Source organism: Aquarana catesbeiana, linkage group LG01 (genome assembly GCF_042186555.1).
Source record: "Aquarana catesbeiana isolate 2022-GZ linkage group LG01, ASM4218655v1, whole genome shotgun sequence".
Lineage (NCBI taxonomy): Eukaryota > Metazoa > Chordata > Amphibia > Anura > Ranidae > Aquarana > Aquarana catesbeiana.
Window position 1 is genome coordinate 444,089,886 of NC_133324.1, and position 16,487 is coordinate 444,106,372.

The 16,487-nt window shown below is 40.3% G+C and overlaps 1 protein-coding gene across 4 annotated transcripts in view; it reads left to right on the plus strand.

The window, feature by feature from the left end:
- Positions 1-16,487, plus strand: part of ABCA1 (ATP binding cassette subfamily A member 1) — a 144,861-nt gene that overhangs the window by 106,221 nt on the left and 22,153 nt on the right. For 2 of the 4 annotated variants that reach the window (XM_073636251.1, XM_073636267.1), the window contains 20 exons: positions 253-325; positions 1,591-1,793; positions 2,421-2,469; positions 2,570-2,683; positions 2,781-2,929; positions 3,741-3,865; positions 4,251-4,349; positions 5,095-5,284; positions 6,290-6,384; positions 6,472-6,504; positions 6,616-6,721; positions 8,078-8,152; positions 8,487-8,656; positions 9,250-9,427; positions 9,561-9,676; positions 9,821-9,965; positions 10,110-10,233; positions 13,519-13,648; positions 14,518-14,638; positions 15,180-15,242. In XM_073636251.1, coding sequence (XP_073492352.1) covers positions 253-325; positions 1,591-1,793; positions 2,421-2,469; positions 2,570-2,683; positions 2,781-2,929; positions 3,741-3,865; positions 4,251-4,349; positions 5,095-5,284; positions 6,290-6,384; positions 6,472-6,504; positions 6,616-6,721; positions 8,078-8,152; positions 8,487-8,656; positions 9,250-9,427; positions 9,561-9,676; positions 9,821-9,965; positions 10,110-10,233; positions 13,519-13,648; positions 14,518-14,638; positions 15,180-15,242 — 2,358 coding nt within the window. Of the gene's footprint in view, positions 1-252; positions 326-1,580; positions 1,794-2,420; positions 2,470-2,569; positions 2,684-2,780; positions 2,930-3,740; positions 3,866-4,250; positions 4,350-5,094; positions 5,285-6,289; positions 6,385-6,471; positions 6,505-6,615; positions 6,722-8,077; positions 8,153-8,486; positions 8,657-9,249; positions 9,428-9,560; positions 9,677-9,820; positions 9,966-10,109; positions 10,234-13,518; positions 13,649-14,517; positions 14,639-15,179; positions 15,243-16,487 lie in introns of all 4 variants that reach the window. The other 2 variants (XM_073636242.1, XM_073636259.1) reach the window with 1 other exon arrangement.

Below are 16,487 nucleotides of genomic sequence, written 5' to 3' on the forward strand. Positions count from 1 at the left end.
CCAAACTACAGTGGCTACTGATTTCATTGTTACCACTGTATAAGGTATGAAAGTGCTCAGAGCACAACATCGGAAACTAACAATCTTTCACTGCCTTCCTTTTTCTACAAGTACATCTGCTGTTGTTTTTCCTTGCAAAGGGAGCTTTATTTGTCTGGGCTATTTTGATCCGATTCAGTATGCCTTACAGAAATATTTGAATTACATGTTTGCAATTTATTTCATTTTATTATTTTTTTTTTCAATTTTCAGGAGGATAGTGTCTCCCAGAGTAGCTCGGATGCAGGCCTGGGTAGTGACCATGAAAGTGACACTCTTACAATAGGTAATTATAACTAATACTTCTAAATGCATTGGTAGTTTCTTTCTACAAGAATGTAATAAAATAACATTTGCTGTTCTCATGCTGGGTAATGCCACAGGTATAACTTTTATGCTGCCCTCCCCAGTAGCACATACTTTCCTTCAACTCTTTTTTTTATCCTCGAAGTGAGGAGAGAAAGCCCTTTGCAAGCTTCAGTTTGGTCTGCCTCCCGTCCCCATGTCACAGCACTGTGCCAATCACTTATGCCATGTACACACGATAGGATTTTCCTACAACAAAACCGTGGATTTTTTTCCGACGGATGTTGGCTCAAACTTGTCTTTCATACACACGGTCATACAAATGTTGTCGGAAATTCCGAGCGTCAAGAACGCGGTGACGTACAACACGTACGATGAGCCAAAAAAAATGAAGTTCAATAGCCAGTGCGGCTCTTCTGCTTGATTCCGAGCATGCGTGGACTTTTGTGCGTCGGACTTATGTACACACGATCGGAATTTCCAACAACAAGTTTGTTGTCGTAAAATTTGAGAACCTGCTCTCACACATTTGTTGGCGGAAATTCCGACAACAAATGTTCTATGGAGCATACACATGGTCGGACTTTCCGACAACAAGCTCACATCCAACATTTGTTGTCGGAAAATCCTATCGTGTGTACAGGGCATAAGTCTGCCAAACACGGAGCAAATTTTCGCTTGATTCCCCCATCAACACAGTGTTGATACAGGAATCCCTCCTGCCGGGCCATTGTCTTCTCCTGGTGGGGTAGGGCAGGGGAAGCCATCCCTGATGGGAAAAGACAGTGATTATCGCTAACGGCTATAGTAATAATAATAATTGCAAGCAAATCCGACTGAACCGGCTGAGATTCAAATCATATATGGCCGGCATAAGCAACAGGACTGTCACATGGGAGGAAGGAGAGAGAGTCACATGCTGGACTGTTGGCTGGACAGAGCAGTGGGAGAACCAAGGAAAGTAGTTTTGGAGAGGAAAGCAATAAGGTAAACCTGTTGCGTTGCTCTGCATAAGAAATTTCCTAAACAGCGTTCACTTTTGAAGCCAGTCTCTCTGCCCATTTCTTTGGGAAAATGAAGGCAGAAGCACAGTGAACATGTTGAAAATAAAGCAGCGTTTCAACTAGGATTTCTTGTGTCACATAAGGCCTACAAGACGCCACAATATGGAAAAAGTAACACTGCTCCCTCCAGAAACAAAATCTCATAGAATACTTTTTTTGTTGTCTTGTATGGGTCTGACAGACGTCTCTGCTATTTCAAACCTCATCAACAAACATGTGCCTGAAGCACGGCTTGTGGAGGACATCGGACACGAGCTGACTTATGTCCTACCTTATGAAGCTGCCAAGGAAGGGGCCTTTGTGGAACTTTTTCATGAAATAGATGATCGTCTCTTTGACCTTGGAATTTCCAGTTATGGAGTCTCAGACACTACCCTAGAAGAGGTTAGATGAGTCATGTTTCATATCTTCTTTCTGCTTTTGAATTTTTGTTTGCACATATCATCATGGCAAAATGTGGTTTGTTACTATATGATCACATAGGCATTTGGAAAACGAGGACGATGGAAAGTGTTGATCAGACCTACCAGTCAGATCCTTTTATAGCTGCTTTACAAAAATGTCAGTCTGATTGGATGGTATGGCCAACACCTCTGCTTTTCTCACTTTATAGGAACCACGCTTTTTAAGATACTTAAACACAATCCTTTGGAATGCTCATTATGGTGACTCACAAAACTTAATAATACAGGCAAAGCCATATGTTAAATGCATACGTCAAGATGCAGACTTTATTAATGCCTATGTGTGTGTAATTGCTATTGTTGTCATTGTCATTGCGATTACCTGAAAAAACAAAACACCACATGAGATCAAAATGATGAGTAGACACTTTGCTAGCTAGTAGTCACAAAAGGAAATACCTCAATGTTATAAGCAAAAAAGAACATAGAAATCCAGTTTCCTGAACAGTGATATCAACATCCAGAGGCTTTTGTGAGCATGTAACATCATCTAAAATAAATATGATTTTATTATATTTGTTTCCTAATCAGCGATTTACTTTTGCAGATCTTCCTGAAAGTGGCTGAGGATACTGGTGTGGATGCAGAAACATCAGGTAATCTCCTTATTCTGCTATATAAAATCCAGTCAGCTTGATGACCTCTTACAGGCTGTTGAATGATTTAAAATATTAATCTCTTACATCATCTTCATAGATGGCTTACTCCCTGCTAGAAGAAAGAGATATGCATTTGGAGACCATCAAAGCTGCCTGAGACCGTTTACTGAGGATGACAACTTTGATACCAATGACTCTGATATGGACCCTGGTATATATGAGATATATAATATATTAGTTGCAGTATTCAAATGTTTTGCTACAAGAATACTAATGTGGCTACAATCGCTGTACATTTGTATCTGCAGAGTCCCGAGAGACAGATTATCTGAGTGGTGTTGATGGGAAAGGCTCTTACCACATGAAAAGCTGGAGTTTGATGAGGCAGCAGTTCACCGCCTTACTTTGGAAGAGGTTGCTGTATGCCAAACGCAGCAGGAAAGGCTTTTTTGCACAGGTGAATTAAAGTACTTGTGAGGATGCTTTTCCCCTGTTAATTCCTAAAAATAAAAATTCCTGTAAGGAAAGAAATGTGTACCTGGGCTGACCTTTTGAGAGTCAGTGGACTGGCTGTCTGTAACTTCACTCCATTATTAGTGGCTGGAATAAGTGTGCAGCTAGAGACGTCCGAGTGAAGTCACAACTCCTGATCTGCAAATTCAAAGAAAGATAAGCTGCACACAGATGACTCCCTAAATCTTTAGTTGATTTATTGAGCTTGCAAAAAACAACCTACAACACACACTGCAAACTTCCCACCTGTGGCCTTTCACCCATAATAGGGCCTAATTATAGATCTGCATACTTCAAATCAGTCACTCAGGGGGTACTAAACCCTGTGGCTCACCAAGCAGTTAGCAGTTTCTGAAGCAGAAATTTAGCAAAGGCTGCCTATGGAAAGTGCAAAATCCGGTGCAACTATGCATGGTAGCCAAGCAGCTTCTAACTTCAGCTTGTTAAGCTTTAACAAAAAAAAAACAGGAAGCTGATTGGTTTCTATGCAGATTTTGCACTTTCCAGCTTTAGTAAATCAACCCCTATACGTGTATTTCTCAGTACAGCTTTTCTTTGATCCTGAGTGTTCAGAGCTGGAAACATGAGCAGTGTATGAAGTGAAACTTTCTTAGTCACACTCTAGAACTGTAAGTAACAGCACAATCGGGGACAAGAAATTCTACAAAAGTAGGATATGAGATTGTTTTCATGTTACTTCCTATATTTAATAGAAAATGAAAATAAACCCCTCTCTGCTTCATTTTTTCTTTCAGATTGTGCTTCCAGCTGTGTTTGTACTTATTGCACTGATGTTTAGCCTTATAGTGCCCCCGTTCGGTAAATACCCCAGTCTTGAGATTCAGCCTTGGATGTACGACGAACAGTATACCTTCTTCAGGTAGTCATGTGACAGATGTATTATGCTTAAACAAATGTGTTATTTTTTCTTGCCCTGGCGATCCAAACTCTCTGAGATTAGAGGCTTTAACATGATACATTTTCCCCTTTTAAACCTCTTATGCATGATGAAATCCATACTGTCATGTAACTCAAAGAAAAAAAAATTCAAAAACTTCTAAATTCACGGCTCTAATATATTATATTTCAAACATGTGTTTTGCATTTCTAGAATAGGTAATGTATATTTTTGTATATACTTAGGTACCTGGAGGAGAGGAATTTAATATATCCATATTTCTAAAGAACAATATACAAGATTATACACAAAATTTCTTTTTTAAAGAGCATGCCTTCTGTGACTCATTTCTTTTTCTACTTTGTAGTAATGACGCCCCGGAGGACCCTGGTACTGAGACTCTCTTGAAAGCTTTGCTTGAAAAACCTGGATTTGGAACTGCATGCATGGATGGCTATTCTGTTAAGTAAGTGATTTATGAAGTAGGTAGTTGAGGTTAAGTAAAAAGAACCAGCCTTAGACCCCTTATATTACTAATCAAGAATACAGAGTAAGAGCTGTTATTGTGGAGTGCCTACAGGGTACCTCATTTATAAAAGTGATACTGTCATTGCCCCCCGTAATTCCCTATAATAGAAGAAACATTTTGATAGTTTGTGCATCATTTTTCTTGCTCATTTGAACCTTCAGCTTCCATCAAACGTAGCATTTGGCACTTCAAGGGGATCTGGTGTCTGTTCCCTCTCTGCGACCTGTGGTTCCATCTTTCAGACGCACTAGAGGACACAGCGTTGATATGGGGTCAATGGGAGGAACCACTACTGGAAGTGTCAAAGGCTAGAGATTCGAGCTGAGGTGGCAGCAATTCAATAGAGTGATGATAGGAGTCCTGGGCCACCAAAGAGGTAAATATATTACCTCTTCAGATACAGGGAACTGCTTTGAGTAATTTATGTTGCTTTAAGCTGGCCGCCATTTTTTTTTTTTTTTTAATCAGCCAGATTAAATAGATTTCCTCATTCACACATTTGAGGTGGATGAAGGAATCCTCAGCGCTGCACTATTGTATTCTGACAGCGGGACTCCTCCTAATTTCCATGACAAATATGTAGACTTAGGAAATCAAGCACAGAAATTGCATTACTGAAATTTGAGGTATATGTAAAAATGACAGTTTTGGGTGGGCTGACCATTTATTGTATATTTAACAGGGGTGTCCCTTGCTCTGGTGAAGATAGAGAATGGAGAACTCAGTTTGTCTCTCAGTCTGTAGAGGAACTATTTATGTATGGGAATTGGACAATGGAAAACCCTTCACCAGCCTGTGAATGCAGCAATGAGAATGTAAAGAAGATGCTTCCAGTGTGTCCACCTGGGGCTGGTGGGATGCCACCCTTTCAGGTATGCTGAAGATTACATAAAATAATAAGGTTAGGGTGCATTAAAATCAGAGATTGGCTAGATTGTTTAATATGTTTATTTATTCTGTGGATGTACAGATAGTAAACCATTGCCTTAGAAATGTATTGCAGCATATCCTGTTCCACATGCTGATTATTTGTGAATTCTTTAAAACTAAGTAAAGCGAACTGTTGAGTGATAATGAAAAGTGGTACTTGGCATCCATGTTTATTACTTATTTAAAAGAGAGAAAAAAAAAAAATTAAGTTCTATTCTGCCAACTTTTTAAAAATTAAAGTAGCCAGGCTGCCATCCTGATCTTCTGGATGCAATACATTCTTAGGTAGCCCATAGATGCATCAGATTTTATCTGGTTGAACGAAAAAAACTGACCCGAGTCCCCATCCACACCCTCGATGAGGATGGAGGAATCCTCCCCCCTGGGCTATTGAATTATGGTAGCGGGGAGACTTCCCTGCCATCAGAAATCACTAATCAGCATTGCAGGCCCTAGCCTGTGGTGCTGACTGAGTAGGGAAAATCCAGCAGGGCTGTTGTACAGAAGTCGACGAATAGAGCTTCCCTGCCTATACATGGATCGAAACAGTAGGATGCAATTGAAGATTTTACACAGGTAAAGTGAAAAACCACAAAACATCATCTTAATAGAAGGCAAATGCCTATAATGTAAGAGTGAATGTTATACTGCTGTTTAATGCAACAGCCTATTGGGGATATCTGCACATAGAGTATAGAATTGCATGTACTGTACTGTAATTTTTTTAAAAACGTGTTATGATATTAGCTGTTAAGTATTGTAATGTGTTCAATTCAATGTAATGGGTTTGAGTTGTATAGCTGTTTGCAAGAAAACACAGAAAATATCACCTATAGGTACTATATGTATAAATTAAAGATAAATCTCTGCTAGGCACGGTACACAGACATACAGAACAATGAATTTAGTGTGTAAATTATTCTTATATGTGTGTTCTTTTTAAACAGAAAGTACAAAACACATCAGACATCTTGCAGAATCTCACAGGCAGGAACATATCTGATTATCTTGTGAAAACATATGCACAAATCATTGGAAAAAGGTAAGTGTCGTCTTATTTGTTAGTAATGACATTTTTGCTTTACAAGATCACATCATTTTATTTATACATTTGTATCTTTTCTTCCAGCTTAAAGAACAAGATCTGGGTCAATGAGTTCAGGTATGTTCTTGATCATTAGGTGTTCTTCATCAGCCTATTACTATAAATTTAAATGATACAAAATTATCTCTATGTAGATTTCTGATTTGCCTAAATTGTTTGGCTTCCTAGGTATGGAGGTTTCTCTTTGGGGGCAAGCAGTTCCCCAGCACTTCCACCAAGTGAGGAGGTCATTGCTTCCATTAGACACATCAAAAGACGCCTGGACCTAGCACAGGTAAAAAAAAATGTCTGCAAAGATTTGTTGAGGCCAGCTTCCCATTTTTGAATGTAAGATGGCTTATAGTCATCAGGTGTAGTGTTCAATGTACAGTAGAGTATATTTGAGAGAGAGAGTGTGTCTTATTGGGCCCATATCAGAACGTAGCTTATTCAAGGAGCATAGAGCTTGTTAAAACACATGTGGGGGAGAGTGACTGCCTAGACTGCCTAATCTGGAGGGCTCTCCTTGCATAAAGGATGGGAATAGTTTATGCAAACAACCCATTACCCTTTGGTGTACTTAGGAGAACTCCACCACCACGTCTTATTAGGTTAAATCCTCCCATCTCGATTTGCTACCAACCAACGTGGTCTTACGATGCTGTTTACTACTGTAACACTTGCTTAATTGTCGTAAACTCTGAATTCTTTACCTAAATAAAGAATTAAAGGGAAAAAAATGGCAAGCTTCTGGGACTTGAAACCGTAATTTCCCAGAGGAAGTTTGCTTAAAGATTCATGATTCTGCTTAATTGGTATCAAGAATCTTTGTAGGGATCATAATTGTATCTAAATATTGTGTCTTCTTGTGCAGCATTTGGGAGCACAGATACACAATGATTATATTGTGTTTCATTTTATTGTATATACATCAAGAAAGCAAGACACCAAAAGTAAAATACTAAGAGTAAAATGTAAAGGGTAACGCTAGTCAAAATGATTGTTGGTTATCAACATTTCCAGCTAAGTAACTTTGTGACCAGCTTTGACTTCAACAGCAAATAATTAAAAACCTAGACTTCGCTTTTGAAACATTTGTTTTTGGTTGATTCTTAAAAGCAAAAGGGGCATTTTCCCTTAGCTTAGTGCATGTGGGGATGCTATGCTGACTTCCATCATCCAAGCATGTGCAAGCAAAAACACGATTTGTTTTAGTGTCCTTGCTTATGATTGGGTATTCTTTGCAAAGTGGATTTCCACTTAATTCACAAAGTTAATGGAAAATTCCATTGCAAAGTGCAAATTCCCTTGCAAAGTGAACAGCCTATTTGCATTTAGCAAACAATCCCCTACTGAGTCTGACTTCCTAGGTCAAGCTCCTGGTTATAGTCATTTATACGCACATTCACATTTCAGAGTTGTTTTCCAGCTTGAGAAAGCATTACATATTATAGACTTGTTATTTTCTAATAAAAGTTGTAGACTGCAATACAGCATAAATTAAGGAATTATGATTTCATGCTGCAAAAAATCAATGACATTTGATAGCATTACTTAGTACACTGGCCCTGTACATTTCAGCTTTTACTAGAAGTGAATCTGAAATAATTATATCTGAAATTGCATTTCTGTGATTTTCTTGTTTATACAGAATGGGGCTGCCAACCGTTTCCTTGATAGCTTTGGGGTCTTCATGAAAGGACTAGATGCAAAGGATAATGTAAAGGTATGTGTGTATGGTTTTTCTTTTGTCATGTTATCATATTGCACTATACAGTATAATCGGGTTATTGTGAATGAGTTCTACAAGCTATACAAACAGTGTGGAATGGGTGTAACTGTTAAAGACCAGTGGTATGCAGTAAGATATCCTCACCCCTGCAATGGACATACTATGCATGCTGATTGCTTGTTGTATGTGAATGAACTGTGCACATGCTTTCCTTCCTTGTTAAGAAATAGAAGTGGTATTGTTTAATGCATTGTTTTACATATATTAGAGTCACTGGTTGGTGTGGACTTTTTGGAGTGGTCTCATATCAACATTGCTGTTATTACAGGTGTGGTTTAACAACAAAGGCTGGCATGCTATTACTTCATTTCTTAACGTGATGAATAATGCCATCCTACGCTCCAAGCTACCTGAAGGAAAAAATCCTGCCAAATATGGGATCACGGCTTTTAATCACCCACTAAATCTCACTAAAGAGCAACTTTCTGAGGTTGCACTGTAAGTACCAAATCTCAAGTCTTAAAACATATATATATTTTTATATTTGCTATTAGTAACTCCAGGCAGTAAAATTTGTATATAAAAAAGCTATAAGTTACATCCATTAAAACAATAACTAAATAAAAACGGTTATTCTTAAATGTTGTTAGTTTTAATGGATACATTTGTCCATATATTGGCCTTCTGTAATATCTTGTATAACAGTACAGGGAGTGGAAGCTGACAGTAAACATGCTGACAGGTGAAGAGAACATAGTAAGCAGGGGTTTCTAGCTTCTTTTTAGCCAGCAGGATAGGTGTTTTGTTCACGACCATGATGTGCTACAGCTGCGGTGCTATCTGGGATTCCTGAATCTGAAGGCTGGTTGGACAGAAATTCAGATTTATTGGTTGTAAACATTTTCCATATATGTTTTTCAAATGGTTATTTGGCTGCTTGCCTGGAGTTCAGGTTTAATATTTCTAAATACCAATCCCTCACCCCTCAGAATCCACAATATGCTTCAAATGTATTACTATCTTATTACTTTATCATGCATTTATATTTTCTGTGCTATTATCAGTTACATATGGTTTATGTTCTTGTTCAGGATGACCACATCTGTAGACGTCTTGGTTTCCATCTGTGTCATTTTTGCCATGTCCTTTGTGCCAGCCAGTTTTGTGGTTTTCCTGATCCAGGAGAGAGTGAGCAAGGCCAAACATATGCAGTGCATCAGTGGAGTAAAACCAGTTATCTACTGGTTAGCCAACTTCGTGTGGGATATGGTAAGAGATTAAAATGATTATCTGAAAAATAAACTTTTATTTTGGGGGTGATGTATTTTTTAAGTTGTTTTGTTAACTTATTAGGATGACTATGAAAAGGTATAAACCCTGTTGATTTTGTTTTCTCTTCTAGTGTAACTACATAGTGCCAGCTACACTGGTCATTATAATATTCATCTGCTTCCAACAAGACTCCTATGTATCTTCTTCCAATTTACCTGTCTTGGCCCTTTTGCTTCTGCTTTATGGGTGAGAAATTTGCTTCATTTACACATATAGGTTTCTTTACATTTTAGGAACTCTGAAATATTGTTGTTCAAAGTTAGCTGTTAACAAATTTGAATTTAATTATTTTTAACATGAGAGATGACATTAACTGTCTTTATCTCACAGATGGTCCATAACCCCACTGATGTACCCAGCTTCCTTTGTGTTCAAAATCCCCAGTACAGCTTATGTAGTGTTGACTAGTGTTAATCTATTCATTGGGATCAATGGCAGCGTGGCCACATTTGTGCTGGAACTTTTTACCAATAATGTAAGTAATTATGCTTACTGGATTTTTAACCAAAGCTAATACTGCAATTTCTTTTGACAGCTTCAAAACTGATTTAGGATTATTTGTACTTAAATCTATACTATACGTGGCTTTAGATGACAGAATTTTATTTTTTCTTATTAGAAACTAAACAACATCAATGATATATTAAAGTCAGTGCTGTTGATTTTCCCGCACTTCTGCTTGGGAAGAGGACTTATTGATATGGTGAAGAATCAAGCCATGGCAGATGCTCTAGAAAGATTTGGTGGGTAGTCTTATTTTCTATTTAAATTAAACATAGGTATATGTAAGCAGATATCACTATGACAGATTAGATGTCCCTGTATGTCTTTCTGTAAGCAAGTCTGAAGAAGCACCAGCATGGGTAAAAAAAAACCTCATACTTACCAAGACCCTTGCAACCACGCAATACCGTCTCAGCAACCTGACTGAGACCCTTGCAACCACGCAATACCGTCTCAAAACAACCTCATACTTGTCGAGACCCTTGCAACCACGCAATACCGTCTCAGCAACCCGATCGAGACCCTTGCAACCACTCAATATCGTCTCAAAACAAACCTCATACTCATTGAGACCCTTGCAACCATGCAACATCGTCTCAAAAACAAATCTTCATACTCATCGAGACCCCTGCAACCACGCAATATCGTCCCAGCAACCTGACACTCACTAACACTCTTGCAACCACGCAATATCGTCTCCAGTAGTATAAAACACTTCACAGCACACACCTACGTTCAAACCAGCATACAAACTAACTTGTAAACACACCTCAATGGCACACAATCAGCCACACAAACACGCAGCGGCACCCAGTTGGCCATTCATCTCCAGTGGAATGCGGGCCACTCATCTTTTCTCTGTCTTTCTCCCTGCGGTTAGTTCAGGTTTCCATCAACCAGGCACACCACCGGCAGATCTAGACAGGTTGAAAATAGTGTTCAGCAACCTCAACGTGCCCATAGTCATGCACAAAATGGTAGACCCGGCAAACTCTATCACCTTCCTAGGTTTCACTCTGGACACAACCGTGCCATACAGGCTAGCCTGCCTCCCGACAAACTAGCCTGTACCAGGACAGTTATCCACGACTTCACCCGGTCATAAGGGTGCACCATAAGGCAGTCGCAATCCTTAATAGAGATGCTAAACTTCACGATGAGGATTATTCCCCAAGGACGGTCCTTTAAATCACAGCTTTTAGTCTTTCTCACACCAGTGCAAGATCCAGACCAAGTTCTCAAACTAGACCAAGCAGCAGTAGCAGACTTAGCTATGTGGGACAAGTTCCTCACCAGCTGGAATGGCATTTCAATGTTCATCCCGGCAGCAAGAGCCTAGAGCCGACCCAAAAACTACTCCTGTCCCACCCTGGTCGTTGCTGATGATGGACTGAAGTCGCATCTCGCCAACGCAACCCAGCACATTAACTACTCCTTGGCACGCAACACACTGAAGGCCTATCGCACTGCTTGGAACACTTACCCCAAGTTTTTGGCCTCTTGCCCCAGAGCAGGTATAGGCGACGTTAGACGCATCCTAGCCTTCATATCGTATTACCACATGCAGCTGGCCCTTTTCTTACAATACTATCAGGCTATACCTAGCCGGCTTCCAGCATTTCCTGTCCTTACAGGATCCCAGTAAACTGTCAGTATTCTCAGCCCATGCAGTCAAGTCCCTCCTATGGGACATACAGCAGCACCAACCCGTATTCAGTGGCAAACGCCTACCTATCACGAGTGCCCTCTTCAGAGACATGTCTGAAATCCTTAATCGTTCTCCGTTTGGGGCTTTGCCCAGCCTAGTCATCCAGAGCGGCCATCTACCAGACCTTCTACGGTTTCCTACGACCCAGTGAATTTATTGTCAGCGGCTCTGGCAGTCTGCCACCTGATTCACTTTCCGAACCATTACACCCTTCATCTCACAGTCTGCAAAATGCAACAAACCGGCCCCGGGGTTGACATCAACCTGTTTCAGACTAACAACGCCTGGTGCCCTGTGACGGTGCTCGACCGACTACTGTCCCATATACCCGGCCAATCTGATGGTAGATCGTTGCTACCCTTTCTAACCAGCCCCCTGAGTGGCAGCCAGTTTATCAAGCATGTCAGGATCCTCCTAAGAAACTTGGGCTTCAACCCCAGTCAGTTCTCTAGACATTGCTTCTGGATTGGAGCAGCCTCAGCTGCCTCCCAACATGGAGTACCAGACCACGTAATCAAGAAACTAGGCCGATGGAAGTCCGCTTGTTTTACCACATACATCCCAAATCCTTAGGAAGAAATGGCACAAGCCTTCAATAACCACAAGAATCAATTAAGAGTTATTCCCCTATCTGAGTCTTTTGCCCCCTTTTCTTGGCATACCGACCAGACCACCTAGGTACACTTCAGGTCTATTTATGTTGTAAGTCTTGTCGCGTGTTTACGTGATCCACATCTCTCTCGTCATAGGCCAAGACCATAAATAAGAAGGCCAGTATGGTGGCCTGAATTTATGGGAGGAGCCCGGAGGGTATTTAAGCAGCCCGCACAATATCCTACCATCCTTCCCTTTTTCAGGACACTTCCCAGCACATCCTTCTTCATAAACTACCCATTACTTACCTTGGGTATGCTCCCTTTTCTTGGCATACCGCCCAGACCACCAAGGCACACTTCAAGTCTATTTATAAATAAATAACACCAAATTGAACACAACACCTGCTCCCCATTTACACCTGAGACCTTGTAACACTGACAAGTCACATGACATCGGGGAGGGAAAATGGCTGTCACATGAAAAGATATAATAAAATAATAAAATATTTACAAAAATGCGAGGAGTGTACTGACTTTTGTGAGATACTGTATATGTATGTAGTCTGCTTGTAAGTAATATTTTCAATTTATATTTGTCTTATGCCTTTTTCCATTTACTGTATACTTGGTCCAAGTGTACAAGCGAAGAACCATATTTCCTTGCCTTTATTGAAAGGCCCTTAGGATAATAAACACTGGACCAGTCCCAGTTAGGCTGGGCATTGACAGTTACCTGGTTGTATGTTTTCCTTTTTGCTGCACCCAGTGGGATGATGCAGTAGTTAATTATTTTGGAAAATACACTTAGCCCTTAGTGGAGGAGCAACATCATTATTGTCCTCTTGGCTTATCCAGTTACTGATTTTTTTTTTCTAAGCGTTTCTCAGAAATGCTAATTGTAGTGTGATATGTGGAATTATTGGAGAGAGCCTACAATGCTGTGTGCTTTTAGGAAAATGCCGAACGCCAGACATTTAAAAATGTTTACATCAAAAATAATTATTATGGGTGAATGTTACAATACTGTCCCAAAATGTATACTTACTAAAAATATTGTACATTTCCCATTTGTCAGCAGCACACGATATAAGTGTAAGATTCCTAATAAACCTAGTAGGTAGATCATTGCGAAAATTCCTATATCCAGTTTAATTTTTTCTTTGACACTGCTTATCTAATATTATGGGTTGACTGATTTTGGACTTGTGCCCTTGATACAGGTGAAAACCGTTTTGTCTCACCCATGTCCTGGGACCTGGTTGGGAGGAATCTCTTTGCCATGGCTGTGGAGGGATTGGTTTTCTTCATTATAACCCTGCTTATCCAATATCGTTTCTTCATTAAACCAAGGTAGGTCATTACCTCTAAAAAATTTAAAATGTATGCAGTGATCGACTTTCTTGCTTTCGCACAACCTTTCTATTAGCACAAAAGAGACTACTTATTATGTAGTGGCATGTTCAGCTTGTCCAGGGCTAACCAGACCAGTTGTATTTCTATTTCCTACACTTGTCCTTGTATGCCTAAGCTTGTATGCACTATACACTTGTATAAAAAGTAATGGTAATACTAGCGGTAGGAGACAAACATGAAAACAGTAGCTAAAGTCGTAGCCTGTAAGCACTAGCTGTCTGTTTCTTTTTTAAAGTTCCACTTATCTGTCATTCAGTTTTCCCTAGATTCAGTTACTCACCTACCTAGCAGATCTAGTGTTGTCCTGCTGCGAACTGGTGCAGCAGTCTGGGTCCCATGCTGCTTGCTGCCTTGGTCCTCCAAAGTCATTGGATGTCGGCTGCCTCTTCGGGGTTCAGGCAGCCGGTATCCAATGATACGTGCCAGCTGTGCCAACCAGCCACTGTGAACCTCCACTCCTGCAGCCTCCAAGGATAAGTGACATAGTATCCTAGGGGGCTGAGGGAGCAGAAACATTTAAGTCCTGGCGATTTGTATTGTGGAGGAGGGAGGGATCGCAGGGACCTATAGAGGATCTGGGAGGGTGAAGGTCCACTTTTACAGGTCGGCTGTTATGCAAAGCATGTTTGTGGGCAAGGCCTGGGGAAGTGGGGGAACATTTTACACTTTAAAAGGAAGGCATCTGTATGTTAATAATATATACTGAGGCTGAAATTGTCATGCTAATGTATCTTCCATTCTGGCTAGTATTGTCAGGCACTTGCAATAAAAAATTAATACACAAGGCACTGCTTCTATCTCTACAGACCTGTGACTGCAAAGCTTCCCCCAGTAATTGATGAGGATGAAGACGTGGCAAGGGAAAGGCAGAGGATAATAAATGAGGGGGGCCGGAGCGATATACTGGAAATCAAAGGACTGACAAAGGTAGGACATGCTCATACTGGCTGAGTTATGATGCTGCTCCCTTTGGCTGACTTAAGATCAGTATGTTACCTCAGGCACATGGCAGGCAAGCATCACACCTGCCTCACATCACACCATGGATTTACCCCCTCAGTGCTGTAGGAACACTGAAAATATTTTAGATATCTGGAATTTTTCAAATAGGGCACACAATGAAAAAGACAAAACTTAGAAAAAAACTGGTTATGAGTTTATTGTAAGTAAATGTTGAAGAGCTATTTTTTTTTTTTAATCAGCATTAGCTAGTAGCCTAGTATGTGTTGTATGTTGCAATTAGTGTCGGAAAAGTCATGCTGGAACTCCTAGTTCTGCTATTTTGAAAATATATTTCAAGTTGTCATTATTAGGATTATTTATTAACAGTGCAATAACTGATTACAAAGTATAGGAGCTCAGTGTTACAGTATAGTAGATGCAATTTTATATTACATACAATAAAGTTTATATATAGCATAGTTGGTGCATATTATGTGTTTTCTAAATAAGACTTTTTCACTTTTAGATCTATAGAACAAAGAGAAAGCCAGCTGTTGACAGACTGTGCGTGGGAATCCCTCCTGGAGAGGTAGGAACCAGGCTATAAATGATTAATAGCCCAATCCATTTCCTTTATATAAAATAGAATTAGCCAACAGAGAAATGGTGTCATACCTTCCTAACTTCTGAAAGGGGTTAAAGAGACAGTACAGCATCATTCACTTTAGGAAAAACACTGCTCAACATTCACAATTCAATTTTTTTCTATACATAAGTAAAACACAAAGAACATCAGTTGTCCATTTGAAAAATGCATGCATTGTATGTGTTTAATCACTTCCTGCCCGGCCTATAGCAGAATGAAGGACAGCCGGGCGGCGGTTCCGTTATCCTGACTGGACGTCATATGAAGTCTTTCAGGATAACAGCTAGTGCGCGCGGTGATCCGTGGTGCGGTGTGTCAGTATGACACACCACAACACCGATCTCGGTAAAGAGTCTCTGACGGAGACTCTTTACCATGCAATCAGCCGTGTCCAATCAGTGTAAACTGGAAGAGCCATTTATCGGCTTTTGCTCACTTGCATCTGACAGTAGAGGAGAGCCGATTGGCGGCTCTCCTGAAAGGGGGGGGGTCTGCACTGAATATCAGCGCAGCCCCCGTGCGGATGCCCACACTGGCCCACAATGGATGGCCATCAGGTATGCAACCCTGGACCACCAGGGATGACGGTCAGTGCCCAGACAGATGCCAATCAGTGCCCATGAGCAATGCCTGCCAGTGCCATCACTGATGTCCATCAGTGCCACCCATAGATGCCCATCAGTGCAGCCTTTCAGTGCCACCTATCAATGGCTATCAGTGCTGCATATCAGTGCCGCCTATCAGTGCCAGCTCATTGGTGCCACCTCATCAGTGCCGCCTCGTCAGCACACGTCGGTGAAGGAGAAAACGTACTGTTTACAAAATTTTATAACAGAAACAAACTTTTATTTTTCAGGCTTTATTTGTTTAGCAAAAAAAAAAATAAAAAATGCAGAGGTGATCAAATACTACCAAAAGAAAGCTCTTTGTGGGAACAAAAAAGTGTAGCATGACCGCACAATTGTCATTTAAAAAGTGACAGCACTGAAAGCTGAAAATTGGCTTGGGCAGGAAAATTGGCTAGGGGGAGTGCCTGGTATTGAAGTGGTTAAAGAATAACTTGCATTTGTATAAAAGAACCAAAACTGCTCATACTGACCAAATTTTATAATGTTTCTGGAGAACATTAATAACCTAAAATGCCAACATCTTACTAGGCATTATGGTTTCTATATGTGTATTCTTTTT